The following is a 16,785-nucleotide window of genomic DNA, read 5'->3' on the forward strand; positions in this document are numbered from 1 at the left end:
TCTGAAACACTGACGTTCCCTCTAAAAACCGCATCACTCTTTTCGCTTGGCTTTTTGCTTATCCTTATCCTCTTCTTATACGCTCTTTTTGCATCCCTCTTTTGCTCTTACATCTCCTTTTGTGTGCGTGTGTGTTGGCTCTTGTGCCTTTTTAAGAGAAACTCGTCGCTGCTGCTTCAGTAGCCCTGTAGCTCTCGCCCGCTGAAGATGGAACAAAAAATCAATAACGCTCTCTGATTGAGCTGCGAGTCGAGCAGCCTGTAATTGACGGATAGTTTGATTTCTTGAAATCATAGAGCGCGTTCGTATAACGGTCGCTTCCCCCCACTCTCAATCGGTTAACCCGTAATCCGAAGCGTGACCAAGATTTCTTTACATGTTTGCTACACAAAAAAAAATGTGAAAACCCCTGCAACACATCTGATATGCAATCTAAAGCGTGAAACTTAATTCTCGCCATTTTGCGAAAAGATAAATGTTCTTTTCTTTTCGTCATCATCGTCACTGCTTCCGTTTTTGCCGGCGCCTTAGTTGATTGCAAATGATTGTTTTCGTCAGGACTGTCACACACATTCGCTGCGAAACGAACAGACAAGAGAACGAAAGAGATGAAGGCGAAGAAAATAGTGTGGAGGAATAACACAAATAATTTGTTGTTTTCTTGAAAAGCTTTTTAGAAAGTTTCAACCGCAAAATGGAAGGGATGAAATGCTGAGGCGCGTGTACCGTCGATAAGCGATTTGAACCGATCGATTGCAGTTGGCAAACTACACGACTATATGTAAGTAAAAAAAAAAAAAAAAATTGCAATCTCATTAAGAATGCAGTCATGAGGCATCACCGAAGAAAGTTGCATCAAAAGCTCCAGTGTATCGTTCTTCGCGGAAACGCAAAGCATATACTCTTAAATGACATGGTTATAGCATTTATTTTGAGAGAGAGAGAGGGAGCTTATGGCTGCGCAATATGTTGCGTATCTGTAGAGTCCACGTCGCAGCCGTCGAAGAAAGACGAACTCGCAACTTTTGTGAAAACTAAAGGGGGGGAATTTGTTTGAAGTCGACGCGACTGCGTAGCGAAACCTGCGCAAACGGTCCACCTTCTCGTGAGTTGGCGTCAAGATCCTTCCATACCACCTACCTCCCTATTCTTGTCCTCTTCCGCTGTATAGCCTTCTTATCCTCACCCCCTTCACGTATTCCCTTATATACATGGCCGACACTCCCGACGCTTTCCCCCCTTCCGACGTCACCCAACTATTCGCCTTTGCCTGGCATCTTCCATCACCTTTCCCCTACTAGAACGACGGCAACCTGATGATCGCAACGAGCAGCCATTCGCTACCGAACCTCGTTGCACGATGGATGCTTTCTTCCGATATTGCTTCCATTAAAACCAAAGGTAAGCCAAAAACAATTGAACTCTCCTATATTGTTTTTTTTAATGAGGCTTTCTACAAACAAAGGGACAAAAGGGCTAAAAATGAAGTAGGCTAGTTCATCACTCTCATCCGTACCCTTCTTCCAATTTAACAACCACCGTCCAAATTTGCAGGTTAGCAAATCATTAATTATGTACGTCTGTGTATACTATACGCGTGTTATTGCATTTGTCTGGTGGAAAGCGGGGTCATTATTTTCAAGCAAATCAGGGCATCGCCAATCAATATTCATACTTTTTCGGCTACTACTAGCCAAACACATAAATTGGTGCCGCAGTTAACTGACGTTGCTCCACAGCATGTCTGCTCATAACGATTGTTACCAGCTGTGAGCGTAGGCTACACACATTTTCCCCAGCACATTTCGATCGCGAAGCAAGCCTTCGTTGTTAAGGGTACAATCTTTAAACAGACACGAATTTCTCTATATACCTTTGCGTTTGGTGGGCCCAGGAACAATGCGGCGGAACTGGAAATAGGCTGCTGCCTGTTGGCCATCATCTGGTGTCGACTGGCCCTCCTCTACTTAAGATTATATCATAGCTTTGCAGTTGATTGGATTGAAAATTTGATGCCTTTTCCTATTTGATGTCTCAATAGAAGACCCCTGTCGCAGAGACTCTTTCCCAGATGGGGCACACACCTATTGTTTAGTCTCCTATAAATCAACGGGTAAGATTGGCCGTCAAGTGACAGCTAGGAGCTCGCGTATCGATTATTATCGGAGAAAGTTTGCGAGCACAACAAAGAGAGCGTATAGCTAGTGGCGCTGTGCTTACCCCTTTCCTTTCACTAGTTGTTCGACTATTAGGACTTTGATTCTCATTTCAGCTATTGTTTTCTGCGTAGCTCGATGGATGGCCGATTTTTCCATTGTTGCGTCGTCGTGTAAAAAGCTCTGGATTACACGTTCTTACTTTCAATGTAAAGCTTATTCGCGAAATAGCCTAATCGGGATAATCTGAAGGCTGCGTGACCACGTCGCAATAGACGTGCAACAAGGGGTTGACCTATAGATTTATATTAAGGCGGCTTGGCATGATGAACGATGTTGTGCAATATACACAATAAGGCTATCGACTGTTTTGCGGAAGAGGAACACACCAAATTTGAATTAAAAAAAAAAAAAAAAAAGGGAATTTCTTATTTGAACGTTGGCAGTTTTCGAGGAATTTGTTTCCTAATCGAAACTCGTCAGCTAGTTTATAGTACTAGTCTACTTCAAACGCATGTTGTACGAGAAAGCCCTTTGCGAGTGCACGAGACTGTGCGATTCTTCATCTTTGTCGGGGTCCACCTAATTATGGAAGTTGTCAAACGGAAGAAACGAAAAATACTCCCCCCTTTTTCCATTTCGTCTCCGTAATCAATTAGCAAGACAAACCGGCCCACCGGTGGAAACCGTACATACTACATAGCTTTTATAACGTCAAACAGCCAACCCGTCCAAACTCGCGATCCAAGTATGACGGGGGTATACATCGTATTTCTTATACTGAGTGAACTTTACTATGCGACGTGAAGGTTATAATGCCTTCTACTCTCGTTCGCCGTATAGTATATATACGTACATCAGTAGTAGCGTGAGAAATCAAATTGTTTTTATTGTTCAATCAGACGTAAATGCACCGGGAATGAGATGGCTCAATTTCTTCACTATTTTCGTCAATTGAAGACACGTATGGTCGACATCAGCCATTGAAAAAAAAACGCTTGATATCACATTGCTTTCGTGCACGCGTATACTGACCGCAACATTTCGCTTGCGATCTCTAACCGTTTACGCAAAATTGGCTATCGACTTTTGTGTATGTGCCCACAAACAGATCTCCGTCTGTTGTTGATAAGCCAAGGACATTTCTTTTACAACGTCACGCCAACAAGGGCTCATCTAGAATCGTGAGGTGCAAGCGACCTATATATTGCAGATACCACCATTTTTACCGGCTCAATTCAATGCGAGCCAACGATTGTGTCTGGCAGGCCTACTGCAACCTTCACGTAACGCAGCAGCAGGGCCTTTATCACTTATATCTATTATGTACACGCTCGAATACTTCTTCCAGTCGAGTGATTTATTGCCTTGACGCACGTATACATCTCTCAATCATTCGTATATGTACTGTCTGTTCCCAAGAAGTAGACTCTTTGCAAGAATAGCAGAATTGTGAGATATGACTCTACTTGTTATTACAAGCAGCAGGCATTGCAATCGCTGAAAACCGTGCCTCTGTTATACGTCCACAGCAATTTGACATCATAAACTTGGATTGCGGTTCCAGTGTTTTCGTTAAACACTGTCTCTTCTGAAATCGGTTCATTTAGATGAATCAATGTTATTTTTCTCAGCTTCGAGGCTTTGCTAATTGATTTCGAACTTGAGTTCTCCTACCTGGGCATTTTCCTTTATCTTGTCGTTGTGATGTAATGGTGACACACAGCTTCAAGAAGGTTATGCATATCACTTTTGTTGATGAATTTTCACTTTGATGAGACGTTCAAATATGAAATTGGACTTTCCGTATATGAAAGGGTTCCGCTCACAAAAGCTTTCTACACTTGGCTTTTAAAAGTAAGGATTTTTTAAATATCCAATACAAGAATTTAAAAAATAAAGAAAAACAGGCGACCCTGCGATCTCTAACTTTCTAACTCAACTAACCGAAATGTTTGTTGCGCAAAGCACGGCTCAGTGTTACCAGTTTGTCACGCAACACATTCACCTTTCAGCCCCTTAATCTATCAACTCTGCGGCGCAGCACTAGATTTTCGCTGATTTATCATTACGTATTTGTCGTCCATCGCCTCACCATGAGACTGCAACGTGATATGAACGTGCAAACCACCATGCAGTGAAAGCATGTCAATCCACTCCCATCACTATAATTACAGATTAGAAGAAAGAGAGAGAGAGAGAGAGAGAAGAAGACAAGTGAACCAGAAGTGAAACAAAAGGAGAAGGAAATCAAGGGGAACGGGTCGTCAGCACGTAGATGCTGATGATGGACGTCTACTACGCCGTCTGCCGGTTGTGTTGCTGTTGCCCTAACAACGATGACCGCGTCCAGCAAGAATGGCGCCAACAGAAAAAAGATATCGAATACGTTCTGCATCAAAAAGATATCAACGCATCGTCGCAATCCGGGGGCCCAAACCTATCGGCGTCTCTTCATCCGAACAGCGTCGGAACGCCCACACACAGTGCCAAGTATGTCGTCCCTATTTATAGCTCATAACGTGTTGTGTTCAGATAAGCAGCTTTACAAGTCATAGTGGTCGTTAAATACTTGTTATTATAAAAAATCTGAATTGTACGCTTCATGTTGATATCGTAGGCAACGTGTGTGTTATACTGCATAACTTAAACAATGTGCGTATACTATGCGCTAAAGGCGCGCATTTTAACTATTTATCATCCGTGGGACGCGCAATTGCCTGTTGTGAAATAATCTTAATCAACAAGAAATGAAATTTAAATTGACGCTGAGAGTAACGCATTAATTAGCGTGTCTTGTTTATCACCGTGGATTTTTTAAACTTCCAAAAAATGTGGGAATACGCGAAAATGATTTCCTTGTGATAATTTTCTTATCTGCAAATCTAAGGTCAGCTTAAAATAACTAATGAAGGGCATGTCAAACGGAATCTATTATCAAAGGGTATATTTCAAATCCTTGTTGGGTATCTCAAAAATAACTTGACATTGCCAAAATTCAGCAAACATCAAAAGCTCTTTGCAAATTCATTAAAGTTCATTACTAAGCATAACTTTGCTGTTTATTACAAAATATAGCTAGCCTTAGGCTGCTTTGTACAATTTTAGTCTTAAACCAATTTACCTTAACCAATGATGTAAAGGCCGGACTTTGCCGCCTACCTGGTACAATATCCTGCATGAAGCAAGCTTACTACGAATTCGACGTGAGTGATGAAAGGAAACGATGCTAATCCGATCACTACGGTATCGAAGCTCTTAATATGCTCCTTTTCAATTATTCGTGTAATGGTCGTCGAGTACAAACTGGCCAACAGAATGTCCCCGGTACCTTTAATATCGACAATTTTAATCAAAGTGCCAACAAAACATGCCCTTTACGTTATTTCCAATCGAATTTAAATAATAATAATAATAGTAATCAAAAATAAACCTATCGGCTTACAACAGATCTGCAGAAGGAGCGACAGCCGTTGGAGCCAGCGCCATTTCTAGTGGTGGAGGTCACGGCGAAGAAGAGAGTCACCTCTTGAAAGAAGTGCGCAGCAGCAGCCTCAAAACTGAAATGTACCGACAAATTTGGCAGAGACGCGTCCTCTGGTTTGGACAGACTTTACCTTCGTTCGAAAGTCGGAGTACCATCGAATTTTGGAGCGGATGGGCCAACCGGCCATCGGGTCAACAACCAGCTTCCGGCGGCAAATCCAATCATACACCCACGACAACGCCCACCAGTTCAACAGCTAGACGCAAAAAATATCAGTAAGCTCCTAAGAAATACATTTAAAAAATAATAATAATAATAGATGATTATAATTTCCCCACTGTTTGATATACGCGTACGAAAAGTTTGACACCAGAAGTGTCTGTAGAAAGTCTGCAGCCGGAATTGTACGCCCAGACGTCGGTCGAGTCGATGGAAGGTGCGTCAATGGACGCTGGACTATGTGGATACGGTGACGTTGACCTCCATTTCGACGGACCTATGGAGACGACGCCCTTGGGACAGATCCATTTTTCGCTCATTTACGACGATCATAAAAAAACGCTGCTAGTCAAAATAGTTGAAGCTTGTCACCTGCCGCCACCCAAACACACCGCCTCCCTTTCGGCGAGAGACACTGGCCAACACGAGCCGAATCAACAGGGCCAGCAGCAACAAGAGCCGCCATCGTCCCACACTGCCGTTCGCCACCGCAAAGATCCGCCTCATTCGAATCCGTAAGTTGCAACCAAACAAATCCATCCATCAATCTCTTCAGTCCAAAGATTTTGTTGGCATACCGTTGCTGTGGGTGCGGTGATGAGTTTATGTCAGACCATCAGCTGTTGGGTGTCTGAACATCGGCATCGATCTTGACTTTGCGCTTTGATTCATTCGACTTCAATAACGAGCGACGCTGCTCAGCTCTTGGCTCTAGAGTCTAATTACATAGCGGACGCTCTATTGATCCGACAATAAGTAAAACCCCTACATATATATGTAACGGGTACTGGGTATGCGGTGTGTGTTCTGTTTATACACGGATAGAATAATCATGTTGTAATCATCAAGCAAGTTGGCACCCAGTAACAGCTAGAGCATATAGACAGGCAGGCATTAGCGAGAATTTCACCTCTATTTATCTGTAGCCTTTACGTTCACCTTATTTTTTTGTTTAGTGTTAAATAATAGGCTATGTAATGGTTCAACCAGATTTTCGGTCTACCACATAAATCGAGAAAGCGTCGAAAAATATTGATAGAATTCTAACCAATTGCCAGAATCTCGAAATCAATGTTGTAATAGTCATTAGACAAGTCGTACTACATCTATATACGTACAACTATTCAATATCAATATTTGACGATGGGCTTATCGTGGCTGGAAAAGTGACAAAGGGAGACAGAATTGTATAAAGGTTTGATGAGACTCAACAGCAGCGCATGAACGGGTTGCCAAGAAACGATGGTCCCGACGAAGTTAGCGGTAAAGCTTATCATACGCATGGCTATATACGGTGACGGTGCGTAATACTGAGACGCAAAAGGACAAAGAGCGTCGCCGGCTTATGCACCTATTTTTAGCCGATGATATTAGTCTACATCATAGATGTGCAGCACAGTTATACGCCCGTCTGCTGCTTACGTAAGACGACAGTTGAGTACACGTCATATCAAAACAGCCGATTTTCTGCTAATCGCATCGCGGCAATTTACGACGCCCTCTATTAGCCTTTGATAGGAATTTTTGCGTTTCTGCGAACGAGAATACGGGGCCAATGTGCTTTTATATGAAGGCCTGTAGCGTTGTGAAACTAAGCACTTGGGTCGCTGCCTGCTGCGTCCGAGTTGCCAACTGGAAAACTTTGAAATGCTCGACGATGAAAAGGACTATAAACTCGCTGTCTCGATGCCGCTTTAGTATAGGGCTCGACGGTCTTGTATCCTACACCGCATTATCACCCACTGTAAAAATGAAATCTTTCGAGATCTAGTTGCGTCTTGAAGCTTTAACTTTCTAGAAACGTATTAGATGTAAGCTTTAGCGTGTTATTGACGAAGAAGCATCATAGCGAGATAGGTGGATCATTCAGCCGCAATTCGCTATAAAAACCTCGTTTTAATGCTATTCAATCTTGCGGCCGAGTAAATTCTCTTTCAATCAAGTTATTGGGCACGAGATAAACGGCCATTTACAAAAACCGCCGCAGACGTTTCTAGAATGACGAATTTCGTCCGACTGACCTGCTGTTCCAGTCGATCGGAATTTCGTGCTTATTCAATAGGCGCTGCGTACGTTACTCGTGGATTCCGCCTTCAGCTCTTTTCATTATTTTCTCCCTTTCCAGCTCTGTTTGCGTAAACATTTGATATGCCTTTTGCTATTCAATTTCCTCCTTATTGTGCTCAATTTTATTTTGGGATAGTACGCCGAACAAGACGTGCTATGTACAGTTATGAACTCTACTTAATTGACGATCAATTGCAAAGGATTCATCCGTGACGTTAATCACTTACAGTCGTAGTTTGATGGAAGCATTTGAACCGAAACGACCCTGACCGCTTAGTTCTTATAACGGCCACCAGCCTCTCTACTAAATAACATCGTGCTTCGTATGACCTACATTGATGTTTGCAGATGAGAAACGTAGAGAATATTTCCAACAACACAAACATTTTCACGATTCCTTCGTGCTGTGAAACCATACCGAAAAATGATTTTAATACAAACAAAACTTTTTCTTTTTTTTTTGTCTTTTAAATAATTGCACCGTCTAAGCAGCTCTGCTTGTTCCTTTATCTCTCCATTTTGCCTTTTTTTTTTTCTTTTCCTCTGTTATTTTCGACCGGTCGATAGTTGCAAGCTCCGCAGACTCAAGCCAAGAGTGTAGGTGTGCGTCTGCGAACAGTGAACTAATGCATACTGCATTCCACCATGTCTTTTTAAAACATGTCTTCTACAACCCCTATGCGCGATTCTATTGGCTGACCTAAAAAAAAAACTCCATCTTCAACAAGTGGCTGGCTTTTTATAAGCTTTAACTATTGTATAGAACTATATGTATAACACACACAGCATGTCGTTTCCTCTAATGAATTCAGTTATCGCAGTTTGATTGTGATTCCACTCTCGTATACTTTCCTTTACTATTGTTACTAGGCTACTTCTTGTTATTAGCATATTCTAACTTGATCTTAGTTTTCCTGGTTACGATGCAGCCTTTAATTTGCAGCATCTTCATCTCCCTAGTTCCTTAATACGCCTACTATACTTAGTTACACATCCATTCTGCATTTGGTGGTCAGAATTTGCGACTTGAGGAAACCCGGAAAAAGGAGCAGAAACTTGTTCCAAATAGAAAAAGATGTAAATTAGTTCAACCAAGCTTCATATTTATGCTCAATAATATAGCCATTTGTTGACTTGATGACCTTAAACGCTTTGTTTATTAAACTGTTGATATCGATGTGTACCAATTTGCCGAAATTTCCCATACAGCCAACCAGCGGCAGTCACCTTATACGTAACCTATTTAAGTAGATTGAATGCAATGCCTCTATGAATAATGAAAATGCATTGCACAAGGCTAACATTTTTAATCTATACAATTGTTTTGTTTTTTCAAAATAGATATGTGCGTGTGTACTTATTACCGGATCAGCGGGATGGTCGTCAGACGCCGGTGCAACGTAAAACACAAAATCCAGTGTTCAATCAAGGTTTCACTTACGAACTTGGCCATCGAGAAGTGCTGAAGCGAACACTGATGCTCAAAGTTCAGGATCTGAATCGATCGACCCATCGGCACCACGTCATTGGCCAAGTTCTCCTGCCTCTTTCCGATCTCAACCTTATCAAAGGCGTTCACATCTGGAAAAGGATTCGACCGACAGATCACGTGAGCCCTTATCAACACCATTAATGTTGTATATTTAAAAAATAGAGCAGCAAGGGCCTCAATACTAAAATATAATTTGTCCATTATAATTGATAAAATACAACGGCCAGATTATCGTTCTGTTTTCTCGCTGCAATGCGACGAGGGGTTTCAATAATCCCGGAATTACTTTGTGTCATTTTGACGTCGCCCATCGAATAGTCCCCTACACATTTTTTAAGAGTACGGACCATGGCCGTTATACATGTCCACCATTACGTAATTCCCGTATTATTTCGATAACAGACTATCATCTACAGTTATATGTGGCCCTACCTTCATTCTCAGAGAAGGCTACCATTACACACAAATTCACGTTGCCCAGTACAAACGGAATCGAGGTTTCCCCCTTTGGTTTTGGACAATTTCATGCACAAGGAAGACCTTCACCGTTACATGGTGTCTGGATATATAGGCTACACAATAGTATCGATTGGTACCGTTTGTTTTGTTGAATATTTACGTGTCGTCAGTGTAGCAGTGTTGACGACAAGCGGAACAAAAATGGGCCTATTCAGCTATGTTTTGCTGCACGTATACACATTCGCATGTGCTGCGTTGAGCGACACTCTAAAAAGATGGAGCTAGTTTCTTTCTAAAAATAACGACCCGATTTGAAGATGTTGCAATTGGTGCGATTTATAAGACGCGTCACGAAATTCAACCCAGCTAGGGCCTATGCCAATTATAGTGAACAAGGTACTCAATAAACTCTGGCAATATGCGTTTGTAAAGAATACGCTAATAAAATTGAAGAATTTAGATCGTTTAGCGTAGTGATAATATGGCCAGATTCACTCGCTCAACCCGAACAGCCATTGTTCAACTTTCTTGAAGGCTCATCAAGTTGTCTAATTTATTGGCAGTTATTTCCAAGACATTTTATAACAGGGGAAAAGTGGGTCGAAGTTATCTGACCCTATTCTTGTTTGTAATTTCTGCTCCGTTTCGTATTCATCGCACAGCATGCCGATTGTTGGCTATTGTTATTTACACACATATACATATGAGCCGTGAATATAGATCAGTAGAGTAAACTGTTTGTCTGTCTATTCATGTAGGACTCGCATTCTCCCGAATTAGGTGAAATACTTGTCTCACTGACGTACCTCCCGTCTGCCCGTAGACTGAACTTGGACTTGTTACGAGGAAAACAACTTCTTCAAACCAATATCGGAGGCTCTGGTAAGTTAACTTCTGCTTGCACTGTATTCGAATATCCCGGAGGTCATACACATTTTCCATTTAAGTGGCAACGTCATAAACATACTGCATAGGAGCACTGGTCAGCCAGTTTTCCCCCTCAAACGTAGGATGCTATTCTTTCCATTTATCAGCATCACTCTAGTGCTGGATACTGGTCTACACCGCAAATAGAACCCATCAAAGCGTTTAGGAACAGCCTCGGTTTATAGGCGCTTTAAACATTACACTGCATTTATTTTTGTTTGATTTGATTTGATTTATGTAGTCGGGCCCATCAGCGTTTTTGTCGCAAAACAGAATTGGATTTGAAGTTTTATTCACTGCTTAATCGTTCATAGCGGGCGAGATGTGTTGCGTCTCTTTCGGAGAATTTCCGGCTACGGAGCTGTTCAGTTTTGCGTAAGCCTGTGAAGAAAAGTGTTCGTAAGAGCCACGATTTTATCCCTCTTTCTTCCCCTATACCGAGAGCAGAGACAGGATGAAAAATCTTATCAAACCCGTCCAAGCTTGTTCTACAAAATTCAAATCCTCAGATCGTCCTCATTCAATTTTGCAACGTGTGGTCTTTATGAATTATGTCTTATCGTACTAGTACTTAAATGCTGTTGGATTAAAACGAACAAAGGGAACTCTGAGCCGTTCACTTGAGGATTGCCCCATGTTGTTTGGAAATGGGCTAGTAGTCTCTGATCGATACCACAACTCGGACACAAGCTTAGACTTAGCGATGGAGTGTCTTAGTCTTTTGTTGTGCGACCACGGCTGCTCTTTCCCACTGCCGTCCATTATTTAATTGCGATGTTTTCGGATATTGTGTACTTACATTCCTTTGAAGCGAATTCTATCTATGTCTCTAACTTTTAGTTTAGAAGCGTTTTCCAGGGAATTAATGAAATCCAGTGTGCAAATGATTGGGTGTATAGCTACGAATTTCCCCAACTAAGGACAAACGCAAAAATTAATTGTGGCATCACTCAATCAAAAAATATATTTTTTAAATCTTTTTCAGTTCCATACGTCAGGGTCTCATTGGTGGTTGCTGGAAAACATATCAAGACAAAGAAATCGTCTCGCAAGAGAAACACAATCGATCCGGTCTGGGGCGAAACAATAAGGTACGACGAAAGTATTTATTGCACATGATATAACTTTGAAATGAATATTCGCCGATTTTCGCTGACATTTGCATTTGAGTTAAACACTATATAACAATTCTAAATATCTGTGACATCATCAGTTCATCATGATTGCGGAATAGTTGATGTGGTTTCGATGGGTTTTCAATAAGAACTGATTGAAAGAACTAATGCTGAATGAAACCAGTTTTAACGTTTATTTCGTTCTCTTTTTGAAAGCTTTAATGTTGCAGCCGTCGAGTTGCCTGAATCGAGTCTAGTCGTCAGCGTTTGGGATTTCAATGGTGGTATAACCAAAGATGATTTTATCGGCAGGATTGTTCTATCATCCAAAGAACCATCAGGTACTATTCGCCCATTGATAAACCTTGTTTGAAGACTGAAAACTGAAACAGCTGTTTCAATTTGTTTCTTTTGATTTTTTCTCTTTTCTCAAAAACTTTCGTCTGTGCCTATCAATTCTCCTCATTTTGCCTCCTTTCAACTATTTGGCACCGCTTCATTATGGTTTGCTGAATGTCAAAAAAATAAATAAATGGAAAAAATCAATGCAGGCGAGGAGGAGATGAGCCACTGGAATTGCATCTTGAACGATGATCGAAGTTCGACTGCATATTGGCATACACTCCGTTCAAGAGAAGAATGCGATCAGGTTCGTTTCGTTCCATACCCTTTCCAACACATCTTCCGTTTTGAATTTTACACCTTAATTTTATCGTTTGACGCTTTATTTGTTCTGATTCTGTTCAAATTTGTTTCCTAATTACAGGTTTCTGCAGCTTCAGTGGCCATCTGTTGAACTCGAATGCAAAAATGAAAGTAATAATAGTTTGGAGGAATTTTTGAACAAAACAAAACAAAGAGATTCCTTACAAGCGGACGTCATTGCTGTAATCACGCTTCACGCCGTAAATAGCAATTGACGTCAGCAATGCGTTCACTACCGCAACGTTCAATCTCTTTCTTGACCACGCGGACGTCAGTCCTTCCCTTTTGCTTCCTCTATATCAGCACACAAAATATGCTCCCCATATGTTTTGAAGATTTTGCATGCGGTATGTAGTACGTACTGTACACCCAATAAGTGGTTCAAGAGTACCAAGTTCGCCTATGTATTACCCGTAGACAAATATCCTTTGTATGTTCATATCGTCACACCACAGTCATTTTTGTATAATAACACATACAAATGTAGATTATATATGCGTTATATTCATATGTGTATACATATCTCTATGTACGGCCAAAAAATTATACAGAACGTCTTAATTTAATGCATCGGGTTATTTTCTAAATAATAATGATGATTATAACGGATTATAATAATACGGTTTCGGTTCGCGACGAAGCAATCATTGTATTACGTAAACGTTATTAATGCGGACAAGGCAAATTCCAAAAGGAACAAAAATGAAATTCAATGAAAAATGAAATGCAATGGAAAAATCATGTTATTGAATTGTTAAGTCAACTTCCAAATAAATGAAGCAAAAAAATAAAAAATAAAGGTCGTATGATGAAAAAAAAAAGGCAGTTGTGTACCTGATGGCACTGGCACTATATGTTTCAAGCAGATCATCAATAATAATACACAAACCGATGACGACATACTGGATCCACCCTCAGTCGTTACACATCATCCGTTGAATTGTTAAGAAACGAAGCAATACAAGGAACATCGGAAAAGGAACGGCAGAAAAACTAGTAAAGCAGTACGGCACTGTTCGTTTTCTCCGTTGGCAACGGTTTGACATATTTTCTACGCTCATCCGCATTGACAAGAACCAGCAAAACGATGTTGGCCACGTGACTTAGAGCCGACCCAATAACGAACCTAAACGACAGACAAAAGCAAATGTTTAAAAAGGGACAGTGTACCAAAGAAAATGGCCGAGATACTTGGTATCATTGTTTTGCGACCAACTGCTGGCCATTTCGTAGAATTACAAGCTTACCAGAACGAATAACCGAGATAAGCTCTCCCTTCGGAAGTCCAGTGATTGTCTCGATCTTCTTGTACTAGAACGTTAGAGCTGAGGCGGAGGTAAAACTGGGTTATCCAGGCAATCATTGCAGTCAATGAGAAGACAACTAAAAGGCGCAAAACAAATGACCGTTCATTGATTATACCTTGTCCAATAGCGCTTTAGAATCGGTTGGCTGAGTTGATTGTTTACAAGGTAGGTTCGAAAATACTTACCAGAAAGGCTGTTCCAGATGAAAAGTCCGATCCGACCGGCTATGGTTTCAACTGGTGTCAACGTCGTGTTTACGATCGCCATCAAAGCTCCAATAATAGCGAATATAATCGCAACGCAGACGCACGTGACGGTTGTGATCCAAAGACCGAAATTGAGAAACTCGCCATTCAAGTTTTCTGTGACTATTGGAACAGCACGAACAATATTAAAAACTCTTCTTTTTTTATTTTTGGCCAAACTATTAGCATCACTTTCACGTAATTTAGAATGCGACCGGTAAGTGAAAGTAGAAGGAAGACTTGAACGAATTGTCAAATAGATAAAGCGCTACTGTCATTCCGAGTAATTGGTTTGTTCTATCATGAGTATTAATTAATTCCAGGCAGGCATACAAATTAGACCGTTTCAGTTTCTCTTCTATCTAGTTTTTCCGAGAAAAGTTGCATTACTGGCTCTTTTCATTTGAAACGCAATAATCGAGCGAGTACACACAACAACTTTCGAGTGATGTAGTTTTTGCACACTTTCCGTCAACCTGTTACATTGCTCGAACGAATATTACATCAACAAAAACATGTTGCCTCTTATCTTTCGACGGTTGACATTTGTCTCGACAGTTGCGTGTTGGCTTTCAGATAATGCATTTACTGGGGCTCGAATATCGTTAATACGTGATGAGAGGTCGTGATGACGATCAATTAAAGAAAGCTTAGACGGTAGGTTCCAGTTGATTCATTTTTTTCCGGCAAACTTGGCGTGTATCAAACTTTGGGGATTTCCGATGATTTAATTGCAAAGCTAGACGGCCTCATTCGATAAGAGTGTGATGCTTCTAAGGCGACGAATACAATAAGAGTCTTGTAACAAAGGGTTTTGTCGATTCGAGATACAATTGGAAATACCAGGGCAACCCGAAATGTCACGAGTTTAGATTTCACAATAAGAGAACAAACAAAAACCAAAGAACAGAGCCAAGGGATAAAACAAATTAGTATTCTACCTCAAAGGTTACCAATTTTTTTTTCGAGACGCATTTCCTTGCTTATCTGCTCTGACCGTGTTGAAGAATAAGCCTGCGTAGGATGAACTCTCTAACATATTTCATCTACCATGCCTCTTTCTCGCCTCATTCTCTCTTCTTCTATTCCACAAGATGTACCGTTAGGTAGCACATCCCGTGGAGTTCCGAGGGCGCCTTGTTTTACCAAGCGTGCACACGCATAAAATATTCACATTATTTAACAACAAGAAGGTTATTTTTTTTTAAAGACAAAATAAATAATAGTTGGATTTCTGGGGGCTATGTATAATTCTAACCAAAACAACTTTGACTTGTACGCCGAAAAGCTGGTTGGGTCGACAAGCCCCCCTTCCCTCCATCAACCCCCCATGTAAAAAAAAAAAAAAGGAAAACTTACACTGTAAAAGTTTAAATGGAAATGAAGGGGGGATGAAGAACATTGTTGAAACGGAAATCGTGTGATTGGTGAAAATTTCCAAGTAACATAACACACAAGGTCACTGCGGTTTTCTGCCGATGCTCGCAGTTGTTACGCTGTGATAATGTTTCGTTCAGACGACAATTATCCTTAACTGTGCAGACTTGTAAAGTCCTCTTGAATGCTAGTTACCGTCGTTTTCCTTACTTTCAAGGTCTTTTTCGGTCGTCGAATAGGAACACACACACAGCCGTGGTTCAAATAAGTAAACGGCTGCGGGAAATGTAAATTTTTACAGAGTACAGAGCTCGGAGCTATGTCGCCTGGCTAGCGCCTGTATCCTCACACAAATCATTTAGGTCTTTAACTTAGCAATTGATGCTCCCAGATGTTCAGCACTCGACCCCGAAACAACGTGGTTGACCAGCGTTTCAAATAGAGCATTGAAAAGGAGATAAGACATAAGGCCGAATGGCTGATGTTGTGGTACCTGACACTGGATATGTTCTCCAACCGTAGCCCACGTTGAGTTCCCTCTTGCCTTTGAAGAGACCGAAAAACACATGACCATCTGATTCGAATGGGTTAGTCACGCGCTTGACGTCGGCATAAACCCATGAATCGGTACTGACAGAAGCAGCAAGAAAAGCTGCCGACAAGGAACAACCGAGAAACGTAGCGAAAATCAAACCACGTTTGTACAAGTTCATGGTCTCTGGATCGGCAGCCGTTGGCGACCAGCAACACTGTCCCACTTGGCAAACTTGATGGCTCTTCTCCTTACCAAAGCAGTTTTACGTCGTTCAACAGCAGATACACGTTTAATCATTAGTTGTTTGTTATTGTCCAGAAACAGTTGGGCACACCGATCATACTTGTTTTTCACTGCGCCATCCCATGCAACTGAATTTCTTCTTCGGAATCGGGTGTATAACGCACACAATTTTCTATTGAAAATATGCTGGTGAAGAACGAAATGTCAACGAGCAAAGCGGAAATTGGCCGCTTCTTTTGTTTGCCTTGTTTTAGGAAATACACAAAGATGCTGCTACTCCAGTGCAGGTGAAAATGACAACTGAGTTTCCGCTCTCTAGCCCTGGATTTTCGCTACCGGCTGGAGCTCGTCACAAGTACAACGCCTCCGGGTAAAAACATACCTGTGGGGGAGAGATATTATGGGGTCCAAGATCCCTCCTCCTGCATTTGTCTACCCTTTGAAGTTTCGT

At 41.3% G+C, this 16,785-nt stretch overlaps 2 protein-coding genes across 3 annotated transcripts; one reads left to right on the plus strand and one right to left on the minus strand.

The window, feature by feature from the left end:
- The first annotated feature begins 183 nt into the window (after positions 1 to 183).
- On the plus strand, positions 184 to 13,193 carry LOC116921102 (synaptotagmin-17). Of its 2 annotated transcripts, XM_032927316.2 has the most exons (11): positions 184 to 1,401; positions 1,466 to 1,554; positions 4,334 to 4,649; positions 5,607 to 5,918; positions 6,006 to 6,377; positions 9,271 to 9,538; positions 10,639 to 10,762; positions 11,793 to 11,898; positions 12,139 to 12,263; positions 12,474 to 12,571; positions 12,689 to 13,193. In XM_032927316.2, the coding sequence occupies exons 3-11, from the start codon at positions 4,435 to 4,437 to the stop codon at positions 12,716 to 12,718; spliced, it is 1,650 nt and encodes a 549-aa protein (XP_032783207.1). In that variant the 5' UTR covers positions 184 to 1,401; positions 1,466 to 1,554; positions 4,334 to 4,434; the 3' UTR covers positions 12,719 to 13,193. The 2 variants fall into 2 exon arrangements, with proteins under 2 accessions (XP_032783207.1, XP_032783208.1); XM_032927317.2 differs by lacking the exon at positions 1,466 to 1,554.
- A 63-nt stretch (positions 13,194 to 13,256) lies between these two features.
- LOC116921105 (clarin-2) lies at positions 13,257 to 16,682 on the minus strand. Its single transcript, XM_032927320.2, has 4 exons — positions 16,050 to 16,682; positions 14,120 to 14,302; positions 13,875 to 14,010; positions 13,257 to 13,753 (listed from the first exon to the last, which is right to left on the minus strand). Exons 1-4 carry the CDS (start codon positions 16,267 to 16,269, stop codon positions 13,621 to 13,623), a joined length of 672 nt encoding a protein of 223 aa, XP_032783211.2. The 5' UTR covers positions 16,270 to 16,682; the 3' UTR covers positions 13,257 to 13,620.
- Positions 16,683 to 16,785: the final 103 nt, after the last annotated feature.

Source organism: Daphnia magna, linkage group LG4, assembly GCF_020631705.1.
Source record: "Daphnia magna isolate NIES linkage group LG4, ASM2063170v1.1, whole genome shotgun sequence".
Taxonomy (NCBI): Eukaryota; Metazoa; Arthropoda; class Branchiopoda; order Diplostraca; family Daphniidae; genus Daphnia; species Daphnia magna.